The sequence below is a fragment of the Alosa pseudoharengus genome, unplaced genomic scaffold (assembly GCF_046254945.1).
Source record: "Alosa pseudoharengus isolate Yale_2024_CS ecotype anadromous, Long Island Sound unplaced genomic scaffold, YU_APseudo_1.1 YU_APseudo_1.1_scf_11, whole genome shotgun sequence".
Classification (NCBI taxonomy): domain Eukaryota; kingdom Metazoa; phylum Chordata; class Actinopteri; order Clupeiformes; family Clupeidae; genus Alosa; species Alosa pseudoharengus.
The window spans coordinates 31,358,614-31,380,633 of NW_027468576.1; the positions used below are offsets into that span (position 1 = coordinate 31,358,614).

A 22,020-nucleotide genomic window follows, 5' to 3' on the forward strand; every position below is an offset into this window, starting at 1 on the left:
GTGGCCAACAATTAAAAGATAAAAGCCTGTCCTTGTGAAGACTTTGCCTTAGTTTGCTTGGAGGAGGGGTGGAGTTAGCCTTAGCAACTATCTGCCATGTGAAAATGAAATGAATGGTAGTGCGGTGCTGTTAGTCTGTCTTGTTAGCCGTTTTAAGCGCAGAATGAGGAAGTTCACAGCTGTATTTGTGGCAGCTTCCTTTTTGCAGCTTTCGCTCCTGTAACAGGAAGAGACAGAGAGAGAGAGAGGGAGAGAGAGAGAGACAGAGAAAGAGAGAGCCAAAGAGAGAAACAGAGAGAGAGAGCAAAAGATAGGCAGAGGAGCAGAGTGACAGACACAGAGCGAAAAAGTGCAGGAGAAAGCCACCATGAACCGGACCACAAAGACAGGCTGAGTTCCCCTCCGTGTTCTCTGGGGTGCGTGTGAAAGCAGCAACAGCAGCAGCAGTAGCAGCAGCAGCAGCAGCAGACTAACTGTCCTGTGTCCCCCACTGGCCGAACTGGCAAACAGGACGGGGGGACGCCACTAGAGACGGGAGGGGGGCCAGGATGTCCAATCTCCAGCCATGGTACCATGGCAATATCACACGATCCACCGCTGAGGGACTGCTCTCCAAGGCAGGCAAGGATGGAAGCTTCCTCCTGCGAGACAGCGAGTCCATACAAGGGGCCTATGCGCTTTGTGTATTGTAAGTAGACCACTCTTGCTCAGCTGAGGCAAAGAAACACACACACACACACACACACACACACACACACACACACACACAAACAAACACACACACACACACAAACAAACACACACACACACACACACACACACATGCACATGTACATCACATAACAGTGTTCAGGGACACATGGTTTTTGGTTAGTTTTACAATGCATATCGTGTTCTGAGAATATGGTGACAGAAAGATGAAGAGTTAATTGTATGTTATGAGGAGGCATATCTGGTTGCAGAAAGGTCTGTTTAAGTGAGTTATGAACTGAAAATATCTATCAATGCATTTTAGACTAATATGTTACATAATATCACATTTGGTTCTTCAAGGTAAGGATACTATTTCTGGTCATTAAATACAGACTTTAATTCATAAGTAACTGCACTGGAGTGTGCAACCGCATGAGGTTCTGGTATGAATATCTTCCTCAATGTGACCCAGGCGTTACATAAGGCTAAATACAAAGAGCACCCTTTAATTCTATTAAGCACATTTGATTCATTCCTTCTGTTTGCCTTGCCCTCAACCCAGGGCCATGAGTCTGTTAGACATTTCGGTGTAATCTCCATCTCGTGCCTTTAGGGCATTCTTTAGACATCTGAAACATTTATCAGCACTTTATCTCATATTGAGCTTCTCTGTGAGACACAAAGATATTAAACTCATCATCATTGACGAGAGTCAATGAAGATAAATGCTGCCATGCTAGCTTCATATCTGAGAATAACCCTAACCCTAATTAGCATTTCAGTCTTCTAAAGAAACTAGTCCTTCAGAAAACACTAAGCAGTCATAGACAGACGATCTGATCTCCATTTGTAATATCATCTGTTGATAAAGTGAAAGTAATCCTGTCTCTCATAATATGAGGCTTTTATGGAAATTTAGTGGCTAGGCAAAAGGTCAAGCCATAGGCAAGCACTGTGAGTCAAACAAGCCTAAATTCTGCTTTAGACTGTAGAATGACGTTCAGATGACTACATCTCTGTGCCAAAGGTTGATCCGATTTTTCATTTCTCTTTTCATCTCTCACAGGTACCAGAACTGTGTGTATACGTACAGAATCCTCCCTAATGAGGAGAGGAAGCTCTCTGTTCAGGTGAGGGTATGGCTAGTCCACAGATGCCATTATATCGTATGTTTATCTTGTGGCTTTACTATGCTTGAAGCAATTTTGACCTCTAGTTGGACCACACTCTCAATACCTTGCTTGGGGTATCTTTAGCTGGTTATTGCATATTGGTGTGATATATTGAAAGAAAAAAAAAAGAACTTGCTCTTAAAGAACTATTTGCTTTTGACATTTCCACTTTCTATTCACTGAATTATCTCCTTTGTCCTTGGTGTTTAGGGTGTAAGCCAAGCAGGTGCTAAGGGCTGACTGGCTATTTCAGGCTTTGTCTCCTGCTTGATACTTCTGCTTTTACCAAGGGAGGCACAGAACAACTTGTGATGTTGTAATGTTGTCATGATGGCAGAGAATGTAAAAGTCCATATTCGTTAGTGATGAATTGTACTCAGCACAGGCTACTGCAAAGCAGCTACATCCCGTTCAACTTGAGTTGTGGCACTGAAAACAAATGTGGTCACAATTTGGTGACAATGTGCCCTCCTCCTCCCATAAAACCAACAAAACAAAACCATATTTCCTACAATCATTCTTTAAAACAAAAATAGTTCACTAAATGCTTGTACATTCAGTAAACTGCACGTTGATCAGCCAAAGTCACTTGCCACACATTAACCATCTGATTTGTTTAGCCAAGTGGACATGCATGTGTAACAGGACAGGGGCCTGCCTTGTGACAGCTGACTCTTCAGCTGCTCTATCTGCTTGGCCCCAGCAGTGTGTGGGCGTCTCGTTTCCCGAGTGTAGAACACTGTCTCATCTGCTCACGCTCTCTCTGCCCGCCTAGTCTGCTCGCGGCTAACGCTCACGACTCGTTCGCGCAACGTTGGCCGCCGCTGGCCGCTTTTGTTTAGAGGTCGACTTGACCAAAACTGAGGCCTCTTCGTACCGTAGACCATGCCAAACAGAGCTTCCACAGAAATGGTCCTCAATGGACAAACATTGACCCTACGCAAATTTGTGTCTCAAAATGGCCGCCTTGAAGAGGCATTTTGGGTTAAAGGATCATTCAAAGCATTCAACCTAACATGGCTGACAATGACCTATTAAAAAATTTCCTTGAACTACGTCCTGGTTAAATCCTCTGTCTTATTTCATTAGGTTCTTCCTCTTTAATTTTTTGTTGATTCTGCGACTCTCCATTTCTTAACTGCCCTTCAGTGTGGTTGGGAGAGGTTCCTCATGTCTTCTACAGGAACTGGAGTCTTTTTCAACTGAAGTGTCATATAATATGTTTGGTCAAGTCTTCAACAAAAAGGCTTTCAACATTTTCCATGTGAGAATATCTTTCACAAGTGTGACAAAAAAGATTGTTTGTGTAATCTTTGACAGCTTTCTCATTGACTGTTAGAGACTCAGAAAGGAGATGAAGTCAATGCTTCCTTGCTTTGTCCTTCACACATACAGTACATGTATAGGCAAAATAAGAAAAAACAGGCTAGGGCTAAAAGATGACTCGAAATCAAGTCAAAATCACTATTTCAACTAATGCAATTAGAAAAATTGCAAAGGCTGCATTTAATTGGTAATTGGTATTGCTTCATCACATGTATTGTATAGTGAATCTTGAAATTAAGCAATATTGCAATCGCAATATCAGTCAGAAGAATCACACTTAGATATTTCCCCCAAGTCATTCAGCTCTACTTCAGGCTAATCGACATCATACATTTGGACTCCAAGCCTTATACATTTGCTATGAATACATTTAGCGAGCAATTGTGAAAGTGTAAGATGATTTTCTCACATTGCAACCTACCCCTGTTTAGACCTACTGGCCTTATACACTTGTGGATCAAAGACTTGCACATGAGCAGTCTACAATACAACACTCACACAGCATTCTGAGGAACTCAGTCAGGTGACCAGAGGATTAAGCCCCAAAGCCTTTGGAATACAGTGCATGGTGTCTGAACTACAGAATGATCATTTTGTTTTGATGGCTCGAGAAAAGAGCAAGCAACGACATTGTTGACATTGTTGACAGAGTGTGCAAGAATAATGATAAGCAAGGCGTCTGCCACCACTCTACAGTATAAGTAATGGTGTTTGTGTTGATACGTTTAAAAGTTAAGATTGTGTCTCGTGTTTGCCACAGAGGTTTTAAGACTCTTTGTTCCTTCGGTGCCTTTACTCCTTCACTCACTTTAGGCCTCTGAGGGAGTGCCGATTCGTTTCTTCTCCATGCTGCCTGAGCTGGTGGAGGCCTACTACAAGGAAAACATGGGCCTTGTCACTCGCTTACAGTACCCTGTGCAAAAAGAGGAGGAACCGGAGGAGGAACCTGGTAAGAACTCTTTTGATCTAAAAGCATGGAGCCCGTTCTAAAATGCTTGCTGATGCTCTACACTTGCACAGCTTGAATTTTTGGTGTGAGGTAAACAGTATAATACTTCAAATACCAGTCAAGTCATGGGATTGCCTTTGAGTGTTAAGCGTTAGCTGTTTTACTGTGTGGTGACCCTTCTCTGCTCTGAAGTGTTTCTCCTTCACACCTCCCACGCATGAAGTGATAAATGTCACTCAGCCAAGGTTACAATCAGCCACATCCACACCCAGTCATGCACACATGCAAGCGTGTCCTCAAACACGCTTTACATCGCCTTTTACCAGATGAGCGCAGATATTTTTCATTTCAGAGCACTTTTACTTACTGTTCAAAAACTTTTGTTCCAAACTGACAATAAAACCATATTCACTCTTCTAACAATGTCTTTGCAACTTGCATGTTCAATAAGTAAGTGCATTCATTCTGGCTGATTTAAAAATGTCATCTCTCCTACCTCTCTGCTTCTGGACATCACCACAGAGCCAATGACCAGCCTGCCTCCACAGCTGCCCCCCAGGAACTTCGGCAGCTCCACATCTGTGAATGACACCAAGGAGGAGCCGCCTAAGGGGAGCGACCTCACCCGCCCCTCCATCTCAGAAACCTTCCTCCAGCGGCTGCAATATGTAGACATGGCCAGGTATCCCCATCTTCTTTAAAACCTGCAAAGAAAAGGGGAGGCTGTTAGATCAACAGATTACATCCTAAAGCCAGACAAAACACAAGTTGCATGTGCACTGGCTACATCCACTGAATAATGTGCCACTTTGGGGATTTAAATTCTGTCACCATCTAGCCTGGGTTTTCCCATGCTAGTCACCATCTTTTTCTGTTTAAGATTTATTGTAATACAGAATGGCTGAATCTGCCACACGATTGGCCCTGGCCTACAGTGAATACCTGCTCTGACATGATTCAATTGCACACATAGGCGGGCATTTCTCAGATTTCGGGCCTATTTGGGTAACTGAAATTTTGAAAAATAAAATTCTAAATTTTACTAATTGGTATGCATCAAGTTATCAGTCATTTTGATAGGAGTAACCTTGTGAGCTTGGTTGAGACCACAATATAAGGGAATTTATGATTTTTTGTCATTTTTCAGGTAAATGTCATTACCATCACATCATCTAATATGTACATTTTAAAGATGAAATGGTCAATCAATGATCAATCAATGATCAATTATGGTTTCACATGAAGTCTATTTTATCTTGAACTTATTAGAATTGTTGAATTTTACTTACAACATGAATTATAGTCGTTTAAGTATCTTATTTTTTGATTTTTTCACTCGACCCTGGCTTGGAATTTCATTTATTTGAAATAAATGCCATATATCATATCTGTTTTCATCCAGTGGCAATTTAGACTGTCCAACATTGTCAAAAATATCTAATTAATGTAATTTATTGTAATTTATACATAATCTATTGGCAAAAATATGCATGGTGATGGTGATGACATTTGTTGCGGTGATGACAAATCACTGATCGTAATCTATTGCAATTAAATGTTTATAATTTAGAAACCCAAGTTGAACTGACTTTGTGAAAAAAAAAAACGTATTTCTTTTAAAAAGAGTACTTTAAATGTATCTGCAAAAATGTCATCACCAACACAGTCGTCATTACCACTACATTTCAAGCTATAATGTGCTGGTAATGACTGTGCTGGTGATGACATTTATACCGAAAAACTACCCTGAGAAGCAAAAATTATCACCATGCAAGTGTAGCTAGCTTTCTACATGTAATGTACATCATTTAAACTATTAAAATAATTTTACAATTTCAGGAATATTCAAAAATACAGAAATACAATGCGTATGGTAATGACACATAATAAGTGTACATGCCCAAAACGAGGGATAAAGAGTAGATTTTCTTATGTTTCTGGACATCAAGGCATCAATCTTTCTGCTTGACACCCATGTATTCCACTGTGATATTAGGTGACCATGGTTACCAAATATTTTTTTGATGAAAAAACAGTAGCAAAGTGCTTTTATGTAGAGTGTGCTGGTAATGACGGCTAAACCATGGGACAGGTATACATTAAGCAAAATAAAGCAGGAAATGCATATATATGCATAATGTGTGCATGCAGTTCATTAGTTCAGATAACATTTAATTCATATGCATGATTTTTTAAATTAATTTTTGATAAATAATGTTTGAGATATGGCACAATATGTGAAAACTCTGGTTGCGGACAACACCAAAACACTGATATTGTACCATAAAACACCAATAAAATGTGTCTAAATCATGAGTAGGAGCAACCATTAAAAAAGTCTAGGCTTGTTTTTCTTTATACTAATTAGTGATGCTAAACATTATTAGATTTAATGTGTTTTTAATAGAATTACACCCTGTGGACAGAAATAGGCCCCAATTCTGGGAAATACCCAGGCCTACATTGGCTAAAACTAATTGGCTATTACTAGCTATTCAGCTATATTCAGCTAATTTACATGATGTAAATGAGAGTCGATGTTTAGCAATTAAATTCAATGTTTCGTGAATTGATGAGTGCAAAGGAAACACAGTATGAGAATGCAAAGCAAAACCAAAGGGATATAACTAGAGAGAAGGCATAAGATCATTCTATCATGCACTGCGAGGAACGCCTAGCCTGACGAGCCTGACCCACATTAAAATGTAGGGTCTGGGCACTCACCGTTCGCAGTGCTCAGTCCGAGGGGCGGGATAATCGGTTGTCTTTCAAATTTCTTCTGCACGCAATAGGACAGCGCTATGAGTCCCATGGTTTCCCACCAGCGGAGCTAGTTGGCTAGTTCAAACTTTTGCCAACTTAATAAAAGCTTAACTTGTGTCACACTGTTCGCCAACAGCAACATTATCTTATTTGTTTTCAAGTAGCAGGGAATTCAAGCCAAAACGTAGCAACTCTGCCATCAATCATTATGTTAAGCCCGCCTAACAACTCTATACACGATTTGATTGGCCTGATAGAAGTTTAATTTTTCGAGCTCACAAGCCAACGGAGAGTTGCTAGACTAGCCCTGGCAGCAAATGTAATTTGTTGCCGCTAGGGTGCGTCTAGATTTCAAGGCTAAGGAACGCCTTGTTGAGGCTTGAGTAGGCTAGTATTATGGTGAAAGATGTTGATGTATGCTCTGGGTAAGGCATAACCAGTGTGCGCCGGTCACTCTGTATTCTCATTAGGTCATCTGATTAGTCTATTTGTGTTCTGTTTATTGTCAGTATCCCCGAGGACCATCAAAAGTCTATTCTGGAGTACTTCCGTTACAATATCGCCGTTGACGCAGAGCAGGTGCAGAACGGCAACCCCACCTTGCCAAATCTGAAGAAGCTTACCTTCCACATCTGCAAAAATCTGAACAGGTAGGCCTAACCCTCTTGTGAATTGTAATCTTGCAAAATACTGTACCTTTACACAAACAGAATGAAGCATATCTGATTTAAAGCCGCGATAAGCACAAGAAGTAGGCCTAGCACTAGCAGTTTAGCATGCATGCGTCCATAACTTTGCCCCTTCTCTGTGCGCAGTGAAATTAGCCGCACACTGCCCAGTCTGGACGCTCTTCAGAGGGTTATTGATCCGCCGATGTCACCTGGAGCTGGGAGACTGAGGAGTCAGGTGGGTGCTAATAACATGAACTAGTTGGTGTTAACATGGGGCAAGGGGATAGACTCCTGTCCTCTGGTTCAACATAAGGAAGCCTACATTGTTAAACAATTTTTCTTTAATATGCTGTAACATATGCATTATGGGTTTGTACTTTTAGCACTCTACTGATCCAAGCCAGTCGGTGGCCTTCAAGCTTGAACAGCTGACTAAGTTACTGTACTCAATAGAGGATAAGGTAAATCCACATAAATTCATTTATCAGGTATCAGGTATTACGTTAAGGTTATGAATATCCTTACAATGAGGTTAATACTGTACTCCCATATTTAATCTTCTACATTCTTTTAAATGAAATGTGTGTCCTAAATATCTTTTCTTGTTGATCTTCTAGACCAAAAATGCTGTGTTTGAGTCTGTTGGATATGATGGAGGTCACAGGAACTCGCTCATACCACCTGCCATATTTGAGGTGTGTGAAAAATATGCTAAATCATTTTCATATCGGGTGACATATTTCTACAATTACAATATTATATGCTGTCAAGAGATGGAAAAGGGAAGACTAACATGACAAATTTTATTAGTTGACCTTTTTGTGTCAGGGAAGTCCCTTAAAAAGATTGTTTTAAAGTTCCCCCATCCAAATCAGACAAAAATAACTCTCATCTGTTTGATAAATGTGTGACACTGTGCCTGGCCATATGGTTTTGCTATTTATTCTTGAAATTTGCTTTATTAAACTGATTTTTTAACAAAATGATACAAGGTTGCTATAAAATTGCTGATAAAATATATCTGTGCAGTGAGATGATTCTGAACTCTTTTTTTGTGCAAACAGGTGAAATCAGAGTCAATAGGCCTTTCCACCAAAATGTTCCTAAAAGTGGATGTGGAGAGTGGAAAGTTGTTCCTCAAGAAATCCAAAGACGGGCCAGAAGACAAATACTTTACGCACATTAAAAGTAAGTTCTGTTTTTTTTTATTTATTTTTTTTTAACTTTTTACTTTACTTACAGTTAAATAAAAAATCTATACAAATTCATTTGCATCGTTGTCTTTTTGTGTGGAAGGGTGTGAGTGTATATGGTCTCTGTTGCTGATTTTTACATTTTGTCATTTTGCAGTCTTGCAGTTAGTGAAGTCCCAGAAGGTGCACACCAAACTGGTGGTTGTGCTTGAGACTGAAAAAGAGAAGACACTGAGAAAGGAGTTTGTCTTTGATGACTCTAAGGTATATTAGTCCTAGAAGACATGGAGAGAAAGTGCTATGTGCCTCACTCTGTGTGGTGTCAGTGCTCTGTGTGGTGTCAGTGCTGTGTGGTGTCAGTGCTCAGTGTGTAGACTACTGGTATTGCTGTTTCCTTTCCATGTACATTCTCACAGCAGAATGCGAACATGCGATAAAGTCGTGTGGTTTACACCGCTTACTAATCTGTACATTTTCCTTTCCATTCTATTGTGTCTGTGTGTGTGTGGGTGTGTGTGTGTGTGTGTGTGTGTGTGTGTGTGTGTGTGTGTTTTTCAGAAAAGAGAGGGCTTCTGCCAGCTTCTCCAGCAGATGAAGAACAAGCATTCAGGCAAAGCAGAGCCAGACATGATCACCATCTTCGTGGGCACCTGGAATATGGGTATATAATCACATTGATTATTGCTCTCCGTCAGTGGGATGCATATCTTTATGGAGAGATGTATAAACTGTGTATAGATGTTGACATAAAGTGTAGGTGAAATATAGTATAATATAATAAAGTATTGAAAAAATATTTGATGCAAAACATATTTATTATGACATCATAAATTATGCAATTAAGGGGTGCATACGACTTCATGGTGTGATGACATCATGTTGTGTCTCATATCTCTTTGTACCTTCTATCAGTCAACTAATGGCTTACTTAGTTCTACTTAGTTCAGTCTATATACATAACGGAGGGCTTCCCGGATTTGTCTCTTTGATTACTTTGTTTACAATGCAAACCCAGGTGCACAACACTTTGTAATTGTGTTCTTGTTTTATATTGTAGCTTTGATTTGAATGTTCTGAGTCTAAGAAATGATCTGGGTTCTCTCTGAGGGATCTCTCATTGCTCTCTCACTGCAGGCAATGCCAATCCACCACACAACATCACATCCTGGTTCCAGTCCAAGGGTCAGGGGAGGACACGCGACGACACGGCCAATCAGATCCCTCATGACATCTACGTCATAGGCACACAGGAGGACCCGCTGGGGGAGAAGGAGTGGATGGACATAGTCAAGGGTGCACTGAGAGACATCACCAACATCAGCTTCAAGCAGGTCGGTGTTGGCTATTTCCGTCAAACATCTCTTCATCTATGTTACAGCCCAGTCTTGTACAGCACTCAGCATTAAAAAGAGACAAAACCAGCAGGGGAAGATTAAAGAAGATACATTATTCATTCTCAAGATCAGTCAGAAAAAAGAATGTTCATCACCACCTTCTAAACAGTGGAGCTGGGTTTAAATAAGATTGCCTTGGATAAAAGTGTCTGCTAAATATCACTTCCATTACTCACCTTTCCTAGGAAGGGCTACAGGCTGTGCTTGCATAGCTGGCAATAACGTGAGGTTGGAGTATGATGTAAACTAGTGGGTATCAAGTAGGGTATCAAGTAGGGTGCGGATGACTCAGTGACAGTGTGTCTGGAGAAGTGTCTGAGGGAGGGTGACACTTAAATGTTATGTTGATAATGGCTCTTGAGATACATTATGTACAGTAGGTCTTTATAGCCCACTGCCACGCCAGGTTTAAATGAATAATAACAAAACTCAACCTACGGTCAATGTGTGGCTACTGTAAAGACTGCAATGGGTGCATAGAGTGGTCAGAGCCATGAAGACCAGTCAGAGGGCCAGGGTTAGTGGTACACTAGAACTAACTCTGCTCAAGATGACTACAACACAAACTTAATCTTCAGTCTTTAACTACAGTAATATTATATAGAGCATCTTACATATGTTGTATACTGGTATGTGTTTACCTTTGTTCAGGCTTTTCTGTTTTCATCTATTTTGAATTTAGGAAAATTATTTCCTTTACGCAAAGTGAATAGTAGGCTATTTCCTAAACGACTGTGTTGCCAGTTTCGTCCAGTTCAGTAGTGCTGATGTGTCCTGTGTTGCTGTGGTGGCAGGTGGCAACCCAGACGCTGTGGAACATCAGAATCATCGTGCTGGCCAAGCCTGAGCACGAGAACCGCATTTCACACATCTTCTCAGATAGTGTCAAGACAGGCATTGCCAACGCTCTGGGTTAGTACTTGCTTTTTTTTTTTGTACGTGTGACCAATCTTCTGCACTGTCTTCTCTCCCCGCTGCTGTGGTATATACACTTGTACCAATCTTCACCAGAGTGCCATTTGTAATCAGATAGTATCTATGCAAGCCTGCAGGGGTGGCGCTAGAAATTTTGGGCCCTATGAAAGAGTATTATGCTTGCGCCCCCCCCCCCTTCTCCCACACACACACACACACACACACACATACACACACCCAGTTATAATAATGATGGTTATGTTCTGTGAAGGCCCTCTATCAGTGCAGGGCCCTTGGAATCCTCCCACGACCTTCTGATGCCCCCGCTACTGTGTTATTACTCACTATTTAGTCACCTACTTTTGATTCATCGTCTGATTCATTTTCCACTGCCACTGCACTGTTGGTCCGAACACAAATTGTCCTGCCCCGTTCCTTTTTGCTGTCTTCTTGTCGACACTTTCTTGGTTGTGCTTTCAGGAAACAAGGGTGCTGTTGGGGTGTCGTTCATGTTCAATGGCACGTCCTTCGGGTTTGTTAATAGTCACTTGACCTCAGGAAGCGAGAAGAAACTCAGGTAGGTGTGACTCATAGCAAAGGTCATCTCTAATGACCTACTGAAGGTTTACGTGTTACATAAAATAAAAATTGAAAATCTACAGGTGTAAATACACAACCCTAGTTTTAAAACAGTTAAATTTATCTAATGTGTCAACCACAAATGAGTCATACCCTGAATTCTTATGTTCTCGTTCTTGGAATTTGAAATGTAGGCCTATTGTGTGGCATGCATGAAGTGTAAAATAAAGAGTTGGAACTGTTAGAAGAATATAACTCTTTACCGAATATAACTTTACCGAGCAGTTTCGGTTCATGTTATATCCAGCATTATTACCACAGAGGTAAAATGCACTATCATATCTTTGAGCCCATCTGATTACCACAAAGTGTGGAAACCATATTTGTATTTTTAAAACAACCTGCTTTGTGGCCTTCCTCTGTCTGCCACATTCACTATTTCAATATAGTGCTCAAATAGACAGTTTTATTTATGTTAACAGTGCTACAACACATAAATGACTTAAGCATAAAGGTTGATCGGCGGACTTTTTTTGCACCCACTGATGCTATCTTCTTGTTCTCTGCCAGGCGAAACCAAAACTACACAAACATCCTACGCTTCTTGAACCTGGGTGATAAGAAGCTCAACCCCTTTGATATTACTCATCGCTTCACACATCTCTTCTGGCTGGGGGATCTCAATTACCGGATCGACCTGCCATCTACTGTAAGACCAATTTGCACCCCTATTAAATGCCCCCCCCCCCCCCAAAAAAAAAAAATCCTCTCTTTGTATGCCTCTGCAAGTTCCTATTAGCTGTACACAGCCACTTTTTAGCAACCATTTAAAAACAGTGCCAGACATGGCAGACAAATAGTCATTCCATGCTTTGCAACCTCAATGCATCGCCTTTTTCTCAGCCCAGCATGTATTCTTTAACAGCAGGGTTGACAAAAAAAAATAAAATGTAAGTGTTTGTGTTGTCTCTGTTCTATGGGTGGTCATCCCCTCTCAACTCTCTGACTCGTGAAAAAAAGGCTAAAACCTTAAGCTTCAAATAAAAGCAGCCTCCGTGGCCCTTAGTGGAGGCCTGCCCTTCATGCACATTAAAACAGTAGGGCACGTTTCCCCCGTCTCCCTGCAAGCGGTTAAATTCAGCCGCTGCTGACATCACCCGGACAGGAAGAAAAGACTGCTTTGCATTGTTCACCCCCTTTTGCAGGAAGCGGAGGCCATTGTGGCCAAGATCAAACAGCAGCAGTACCAGGAACTCCTAAGGAGCGACCAGCTCACCATGGAACGCAACGAGGCCAAGGTCTTTTTGCACTATGGTGAGAAGAATGACAGAGACACACACACACAGAGAAAAAGAGGAGAGAAAGCCTATTAAAGACACACAGACTCAAAGAATGCACTTTCACTTTAACCACATGTGAAACCCCCAACCAGCTATTTATAAATGCAGCTCTACAATCTGTCTGATAATTCCTTGAACAAAGTCTGGGACCTGTACTGGTGTATGTATGCAAACACCCTAGAATGCAAACACCGTAGAAGTAAGCTCTTGTTGGTTAATACAATGGCACTCATTTGCATCTTTTCTGTATGTGCAAACATGCAAAAAGATGCAGATGAAGTTCTTCAGTACCACAGAAATGCACCACATTTTCACACGTGTCTTGATGGAAAGGGTTGTAAACGTAAAGTGCTTTATTGAGAGAAACTGATTGGGAATGAATATGCTACTAAAACCAAGATAACCTAATTTTCATGTCTGGCCACTCTAAATATTGTCATGTTTTTGTCTTTCAGAGGAGGAAGAAATCACTTTTGCACCCACGTATCGCTTTGAGAGAGAGACACGGGAGAAATATGCCTACACGAAGGCCAAAGCCACCGGGGTAAACTCAGTGCTCTTTTCCACTTCAACAAAAAAAAATATTTTCATAAATTAATAAATCATTGTCATCACTATTAATGTTTGAATATTCAAACATTAATAATTCAAAATACAGCCTATAACATGCCATGCAACCTAAAGAAAAATCCAGGTATTCAGCTTCTTAATATTTATTTAAGACTTGTATTCTCATTGGGGCTTCATAAAATGACTTGTGATATCTAGTATGGAGATGGCCTATGATTTCCTGCTGAGGGATTCAGTGGGGCTGGGTGCAGGTGGGGCAGCTGAGGGCAGACTGGCGTGTGGTGCTTGTGTGCTCCACCCTGTGGAGGCTTTGGAAGGCTCACAAAGACCCAGTACCCTTTTTGAGCACGGTTTCAGAGAGACTCACTTCCTCCCACTCTCTTGTCTCTGTTGCCCACAGACAAAATACAACCTCCCCTCCTGGTGCGACCGCGTGCTGCGCAAGTCCTACCCCCTGGTGCATGTGGTCTGTCACTCCTACGGTGAGTCCATATTACAGCCAAATCTCCCACGGGTGACCCTCCGAGTCTCTGCATTCGTAAGGGGGCAGTTTTGGTTTGGGATCACATGCGTTTTTGCTTCACAAATGTGTGAAGAGCTAGATTGCCCATGTTTATCTTATATTATTATATTATATTTATCCTCTTTAATCTAACATGTGCGGTGCACCGCCTGTTCAACTGTAGGCTGCACCAATGATATCATGACCAGTGACCACTCGCCAGTCTTTGCAACGTTTGATGTCGGTGTGGCTTCTCAGTTCATCTCCAAAAATGGTAAAGTGCATCTCCTCACTAAACAAGATCTAGAATTTAAGCCTGTTTTTTTTAATGAGAGTATGCCAGGACATCATAATTCTTCGAATCACCATCATATTTCCAGTGTGGTGAAACAATTCACAGACAGTGAATGTGTGTGTGTCTGTGTGTGTGTGTGTGTGTGTGTGTGTGTGTGTGTGTGTGTGTGTGCGTGTGTGTGTGTGTGTTTGTGTGTGTGTGTGTGTGAATGTGCACCAACTTTACCTAGACCCCACCAAGGATACTCAGGGAGTGATTAAGTTCATGAACTGCGTCGCCAACCTCATGACGAAGTCCAAGACCAAGTTCTTCATTGAGTTTCATTCCAGCTGTCTCGAAAGTAAGGCCTCGGCTCTCACATGTGTGATGTAGATAGATAGATAGATAGATAGGTACTTTATTGATCCCCAAGGGGTAATTCAGGGCCTCAGTAGCATACAGACATCACACACAACATGCACTTACAGCAGAAAAAGTAATATAAGTATATACATATAAAAAACTCCACTGCACAATAGAGACAGTAGAAAATAAAAAATACTAAAATATGAAATACTAAAAATACTAAAAAAAACTAAATCAAATATCCACATAGTGTGCTTAAGGATGATCAAGCATGAGGCTCTTGCAGTGACAGGGCAGGGACTGAGCCTGTAGTTCCATATGCATGGTAAAGTGCTCTATGAGAGTGAGTGTCATGGTGATGGTGCAAATAAGTAAGTCCAACAGTGCAAGAATAAAGTAACGTAATCAGCAGTGCAAGAATAATGTAACGTAATCAGCATCCAAACACAATATTTGAACAGTACTTGAAATGACTTTGCCAGTTTTAACCGCCTTGAGGAATGGAATTGGAATGTGCATTCTGACTAGCCGTGTAAATGTGTTTCCTTATAGAGTTTGTAAAGAGCCCGGAGGGGGAGAATCAGGACTATGCAGAGGGCTCCATCAAAGTGCGCTTTGGAAATCAAGTGGAGGTAATTAAGGCACTTGAATGCATGCACTTGAATGTACTTTAGCTGGTTGGCAGTCTGACATGACGTAAGTAGAGAAGTGCAATTAATCAAAATCACATTTCAGTTTCAATTATGACTTCCAACAATTAGGAAAACAGCATAATTGAGTTACAACAATTATTTTGCCGCATTATGATGCTCTCGTTCCTGAGTTATAAATCCAGCACACCGATTTGCTTTACAGCTGTAGCTGATATATTCCTCATCATAAGTTGTTCTCTTAGTCCAATGGTGGTCAAAAACAGTTTAAAATCCCTGTTCTAGCTCGTTGTAACATGATACGCTGTCACTCTAATTATTTAATGTTTGTGATGACACATGAACATGGCGCTTATAAGAATGTTGCAATACCTATGAAGGTGTTGTGTCCTCTTCATGGCCTTATGAATCCTTTTGTCAACCCAGCAATACAGAATGTTGCTGTAGTGTCACTACAGTGAGGAATGGACTATCTACAGTATTTGTATAGACTGTATACTGCATTGTTTGGGAATTTTGGGCCCTTGCTTTTGCTCTAACACTAAGCCTAATGCTATGTGTTACTGTTGTCAGCATGGGTTTAAAAGTGTAAGGGGTCATACATTAATGTTCAGGAAGTATGTATTGTCCACTGATAAAGAGAGACATTCACTCAGGAGCCCTGCTCTCTATAACAATTCCAAAAGCGTACTAAGAGTCTGACGTGTGCAGTTTACTTCTCCGTCCCCTGCATCTTGTCCACATCTGTTGTTTTGTGATAAGTATTCTGGGAGTGTGTATAATTCCACTCCCTGTCATTGGTCAGCTCATTCCCATCATCGCTGACCCGGAGTACCTGCTAGATCAGCATATCCTGATCAGCATCAAGTCCACAGACTGTGACGAGTCGTATGGTGAGTGACCACAGCCATGGTGTGTGTGTGTGTATGGGGGAGTTGGGAGAGATTTTGGTGTAAGGCCTAAGGGTGTGTGAGGTATAAAGGGTTAATGACTAGTGACGTAAGGATGACTGATATCTTGGTAAGGGTTTTTGACCTACTTGTATCTGTTTGTGAGACAGTGGCAGGACAGTGCTTATTACGTTAGTAGTGATAAGCTTACCTATCTTTCAATGAATTTTATTCAGCAATGCTGATGAAAATAGAACTGAATTGAAATCTATATGGTGACAGTAAAAGGGTTCGAAGGTGGTGTGTGCACTACACTCATGTTGGTGCTTATGTGAGGCCTAGATACTAAAGAAGAGCTTGATTTGCTAAAACATGAAACACACATTAGCATAGGGCTGCAACTCAAACTACAGCAAAGAGCATCTCAACGATGACCATCATGGCTTATTTCTATTCTTGCTCCGCACACTAAGCCTTTGGATGCATAGATCTCTCAGTCCAATCTGCCCGTACAGTAGGCTTGGAATGGACGCATGTTGTTTTTGGACTCCTCAGGTGAGGGCTGTGTGGCGCTGCGTGCGGCGGAGAGTGCCTACACGGAGTTCCACGTCACACTGACCCACCATGGGGAGCGCACGGGGACACTGTCCGGCGGCATACAGGTCCATACCTCAGAGGGCAAACAGACCGAGAAGCTGTACGGTGGGTAACCTTGTAACCACACACACACACACACACACTCTTCCGCACACAGTGCAAACACCCACATGCCTACACCACAATAGTCACGTAGGCCTTATTATTTTAATGCTCACAATGGGAATCTCACAATGTCCTTTGAGAATCATATCTTTTGTGGGAGCTTGGATGATTCCTCTTTCAGAATCTAGTGACCCATGGTGTGAATATCAAAGGGTCACCGTTCAGACATTTGATTTAACATGGATATTCATCCTGTGCTTTCAGACTTTGTGAAGGTGGAGAGAGATGACTCAGGAGCTCCCCGAGGCAAAGGGGATTACACCAGGTGAGACTCAATGGCTTCTCCTCTCCTCTCTTTCCTTCAGTTTCTGTAACCATCCAGTGCTATTCTGTCAGTGTAAAGGTCTGGATTTCTCTACACTAATAACTTTACTCTTTTGCTACCTCGTGCAGTCATTTTCTAAGGGTTATAGAGATCTACAGATTTGTTTTGTTGCTATTTAAACATTTCAAACCAGTGGGTGCTTTCTGTTGTGACAAATCCCTGTATTCATGCCTCTGTACCCACTTGCTGTCATAAAGACTTTTGTCTTAAACAAGTGAGCTAACTAGCTAACAGTCCATCAGTCTTTCGTGGCAAACATATACCACACTTTGTGCTAGCAACTACTGTAATAATCTACATAGTGAGAATCCTTTGTGGATATATCCCTTTATAAGACTGTGCAGCATCAACATTTAAGTGTTAAGAAGATTTGCTAAATTAAAGACATACATGCTTCATGAATCCTACATATTAGTGCTGTAAGAATTAGCCTCTGAGTGCCTCTCCTACAGGTCAATGATGAGTGCTGCGGACATCAGCAACCCCAGCTACATGGGGGTGGGCTACAAGAGCCAGGTGGACAAGGGCTGGAGCTACAGCATGCCTGAGAAAAAAGGCAGTGCCTACTCGCATTGCTCCAAGGACTCCAGTGTCGGGAACGTCTCCCCAAAAAAGACCTACGAGCACGGTGTACGCAGTCCCACGGGCAAGGCCTGTGAGCCTGGGTGAGTACATTTGATTGGCTGATACCATGGTATTTATCCGCTGTAGACATTCTTAGACTGTCCCTTGCTATAATGATCAGTGACATGATTTAATGCCCTTATCTGTTTCTTAGGAAGTGATGCAATAATGAGCTGATAATTCTGTTTCTATGTCTAACTGGGCCCAGATAGGCTCATTTTTACCATAGACAGTAAAGGCTGTCACACACATCCGGAAATGCGACAGTCAAACGCGACGGTGGAATTTTGTTAATCGCTTTACTACACACGCTACTGGCAACACGATCACCCATCGATCCAGTGGAGATACACTGACCAGACAGCTGTTTTCAATTATGATGTATCGAAATTGCCCGGAAAAATAGAAAGGGGGCGATTAGAGCGATGCGATGGCGACGGTCGCGCCGTCGTTCCACTTGCTGTGTGTGCTTCCCCATTCACTTCAATAGATCAGGTTTATAGGCCAAGTATACTTGCATATACAAGGAATTTGGTCTCTGCATTTATCCCTTCCGTGAATTAGTGAAAAACACAGCACACAGTGAAAACACACTGAGGTGAAGCACACAATGAGCACAATTCAATTTATTCAATTTTGCCAGTCGCTTGCCATAAATAGCCGTCGCGTTGCCGGCCGTGTGTGTAGGCCTTTAAAGAAAGTGTTTTTCTCTAGCTGTTCAGAATAGACAAAATTGAACAAAAATGTTCACTCACCTCTGCCTCAACCTCCTAAAATCCTACTTTTCATGGAGATCTGGACTTTACTCTTGATTATACCATCTGGCTGCACAGCTACACTAATTAGTCCATCAGAGATAATCAATCTTTTTTACCCTCACTCAAAAGGAGGCGATGGAGAAAAGTTTCCCACATTGTGAAAACAGGTTGGGTGCGCTAGTAAACGTTTTGGTCGAAAGAGTGGTAGAATACGGAATCGACTTGTGGTGGTCTCAGACTTAGAAGTAGAATGTGTTGATTTTCTTGGGTTAGAGTTGTTCATTTTCTTTTAAGTGTTGTTTTCCAACCCTATTGTAGTCTTGTGACTTCTCCAGAAGCCTGCTGAAATGAAAAGTGTGACTTCCTTTCTTCCAAAGATCAGCTGTTGTGTTCTTAGTAAGGTACCTTCTGGAATCGTGTGTTTCCTGTTCCTCTGTCCTGATTTATTCCTCTTATTCGTGTACCCAGTAAACCCGAGGATGACATACCAGCAGAAATGTTCGACAATCCTCTGTACGGCTCCATGACCTCCCGAGGGGGAAAAGACGCAGACGCTCCCCCGCCGCGCAAGGGAGACCACCTCTCCCCTCCGGAGGCCATCTTCACCTTCCCCAAGCCCTCTGAGGGTTGGGGCGACTCCTCGGACCGGGCGCCGCCCACGCCCTCGCCCCGCAACCGCTCCTACACCTACTCCGACACCAAGCCGCAGCCGTCCTCCGTCACGTCCACCGCGTCCACCACGTCTGCCCCCAGCGGTGGGGGCCTGCAGCCTCAGTCCTACACCAAGAAGCCCGTGGTGCCCTCGCGCTCCGAGGGGGGCATGGGCATGGCGGCCAGGCCTCCTCTGCCCATGAAGGGCCAGGCGGGGGCCCCTCAGTTCAAACCCAGGGACTATAGGGACAGCTCGGAGCTGCCCAACAAGCTACGCGGGCCCAGCAGGCCCAACCCGCCCATCCCCAAAGAAGGTAGGAAGAGTTACGTCTGTCCTGACTTTAGAAGACCTCCATCTTCACATAATTTAAGCGACCTTGGGTATCCTGAAAGGCACTATATAAATTTAAGCTATTATTATTATTATTATTATTATTATTATTATTATTATTATTATTATTATAATGAGTCCCCAAGTTAGGTATCAAGAGCCACCTAGTTTAATCCAAGAGTGTGGTGATTGACGCAGCTGCAGACCACTACTTGTGAAATGTTCAGTGATCCTTCCTCATCCAAAACACTCATTAGTAGAGTATTGGAGAGTATTGGAGCTTGGGTTTCCTATTGTTCTCTATGGTTCGGCAGCAGAACGGCAGCAGCGCAGAGCACTGAGTGTGTGTATGTGTCTGTGTTTATCTGTGTGTGTGTGTGTGTGTGTGTGTGTGTGTGTGTGCCTGCGTGCCTGCTTGCCTGAATGTGTATGACTTTTTTTGAGTGTGTGCATGTGGGTGTGTTTGTTTGTGTGTGTCTGCGTGCGTGTGAGTGTGAGTGTGCCTGTGTGTGTGCATGTGTGTGTGTGTATGTTCTTCGTGTGTGTGTTTATGTGTGTGTGCGTGCCTGTGTGTGTGTGTGTGTGTGTTTATGTGTGTGTGTGTGTGTGTGTGTGTGTGAACAGAACTCTACAAAACTTGCCATGCATTCAGAGGGTGGCCTAATGATCCTACAATTCTGTGCAGTTTTGAACCTGTGAGCCAAAGATACCTGTCATTACAATGCCATGTTTTTCATGTTTAACTAGGTGGCGCTATACCTCAAATGAGTGGATATGGGATGTGTTGACGGCCTCTGGAGACCAACATACAAAAATAATTTGGTCATCCTAGGCCCTACGGTTCTTGAGATATTCAGAAAACTGTCTCTAGCCATCTACAGGCCGATTGGTGTTCTGTCACTAAATGTACACATATATTCATTTATTGTATGGCCCCCCGTGAACGGAATTCCATGAAACTGAGGGTGCATGCATTCAGAGGGTGTAATAATGATCCTACTCCTTACATTTTGTGCAGTTTTGAACATGTCAGCCAAAGATACCTGCGATTATGCCTCTATTTGGCTTTTTCATTTTTAACTAGGTGGCGCTATAACTCAAATGAGTGGATATGGGATGGGTTGACATGACCCCTTGAGACCAACATATGAAAAACGTTGGTCATCCTAGGCCCTACGGTTCTCGAGATACACAGAAAACTGTTTTCGGCCTACCCTCCTTTCGGGGGGCCCGGTGCAGCGGGTGGGGAACGGATCAAAACAATGGTTCTGTATTATACTTGTGGGGCTACATGCCCACCAAGTTTAGTGCAGCCCGGTCTTTCAGTGTCACGGGAAAGCACAAAATTACTGAAGAAGAAATAAAAATGTAAAAAAAAATCTTGAATCCTGATCCTAAACTCTGACTAAACCTATCATCATAATAAGACGTGAATGATAATGTATTAAATCTCTTGTGACATTGCGGAGCTATGACACTTGATGAATCTTTCATTGCTCTTTCAGCAGTAATAAAAAATTAATCTAATGTAAATCACAAGATTAGCATATAATATACATCAGTGAAATGCCTCACACTGTCATCTCTGAAACTAGTGCTAGAGTGAATTTAAAAGCATTTGGTTTGACTCAGACATGTTTATAAATCATAATGGGGTGGTGTGCTGAAGGGTCAAGCTGTGTGAAAATCAGTAATCATTTATAAGAACTGTGAGAGGATGTTATGCTGAAACCTTTCTTCCACTGAATACTGTATATACTTGAATAGCCTGTAATAGCTTTAAAAGTACACAATTGCTTTCAAGCTGCATGTATTCCATGTATTTGTGTGATCAATGTCCACAAGCTGCTGTTTCTTCTTGATTCCACATAGTGAAGTATCACTGTTGATCAGCTCGCTATCAGTTAATCTTCACCCTCCTCCTCTATCTCTTTGCAGCACATCACGAGCTGCCCCCAGCTCAGAAGATGGGACGACCAATGAAATGACCACAAGTGCCACGTGCTGTTCCTCGCTCCATATTGGAATCATGGACAAAATGTGTTTCCTCGAGGACGAAGCACAAACCTATGTATCACTGTATACATGGCACTGCAAGTTCCAGTCTGTTACACTTCCAAGACATTTGGCCTAAATGCATTAACAGACAACGTGCGCTATTTGTTTTAACCTTTATGCCTTAAGCCATAGCCAGCCTTCAGCTCTGGTCTTCCGTTGGAGTCTTCCGTTGCCTTCATGTTGACCAGTTTAACTATTCCTGTGCTGATTGCCATCATGTTGCTTTGTGGAAGGATTGCGAAATAAAAGTGTGTTTAAGTGGAA

The 22,020-nt window shown here is 42.2% G+C and overlaps 1 protein-coding gene across 1 annotated transcript; it reads left to right on the plus strand.

The window, feature by feature from the left end:
* Positions 1-148: 148 nt before the first annotated feature.
* Positions 149-22,020, plus strand: inpp5d (inositol polyphosphate-5-phosphatase D). The gene is made up of 27 exons (XM_076278870.1): positions 149-688; positions 1,760-1,823; positions 4,005-4,140; positions 4,663-4,822; positions 7,413-7,553; positions 7,719-7,809; positions 7,958-8,035; positions 8,192-8,269; positions 8,639-8,762; positions 8,925-9,031; positions 9,326-9,428; positions 9,902-10,098; positions 10,956-11,073; positions 11,557-11,653; positions 12,226-12,364; positions 12,861-12,969; positions 13,451-13,539; positions 13,966-14,047; positions 14,252-14,341; positions 14,592-14,702; positions 15,260-15,339; positions 16,163-16,250; positions 16,803-16,949; positions 17,214-17,274; positions 17,787-17,999; positions 19,185-19,681; positions 21,637-22,020. Exons 1-27 carry the CDS (start codon positions 549-551, stop codon positions 21,684-21,686), a joined length of 3,390 nt encoding a protein of 1,129 aa, XP_076134985.1. The 5' UTR covers positions 149-548; the 3' UTR covers positions 21,687-22,020.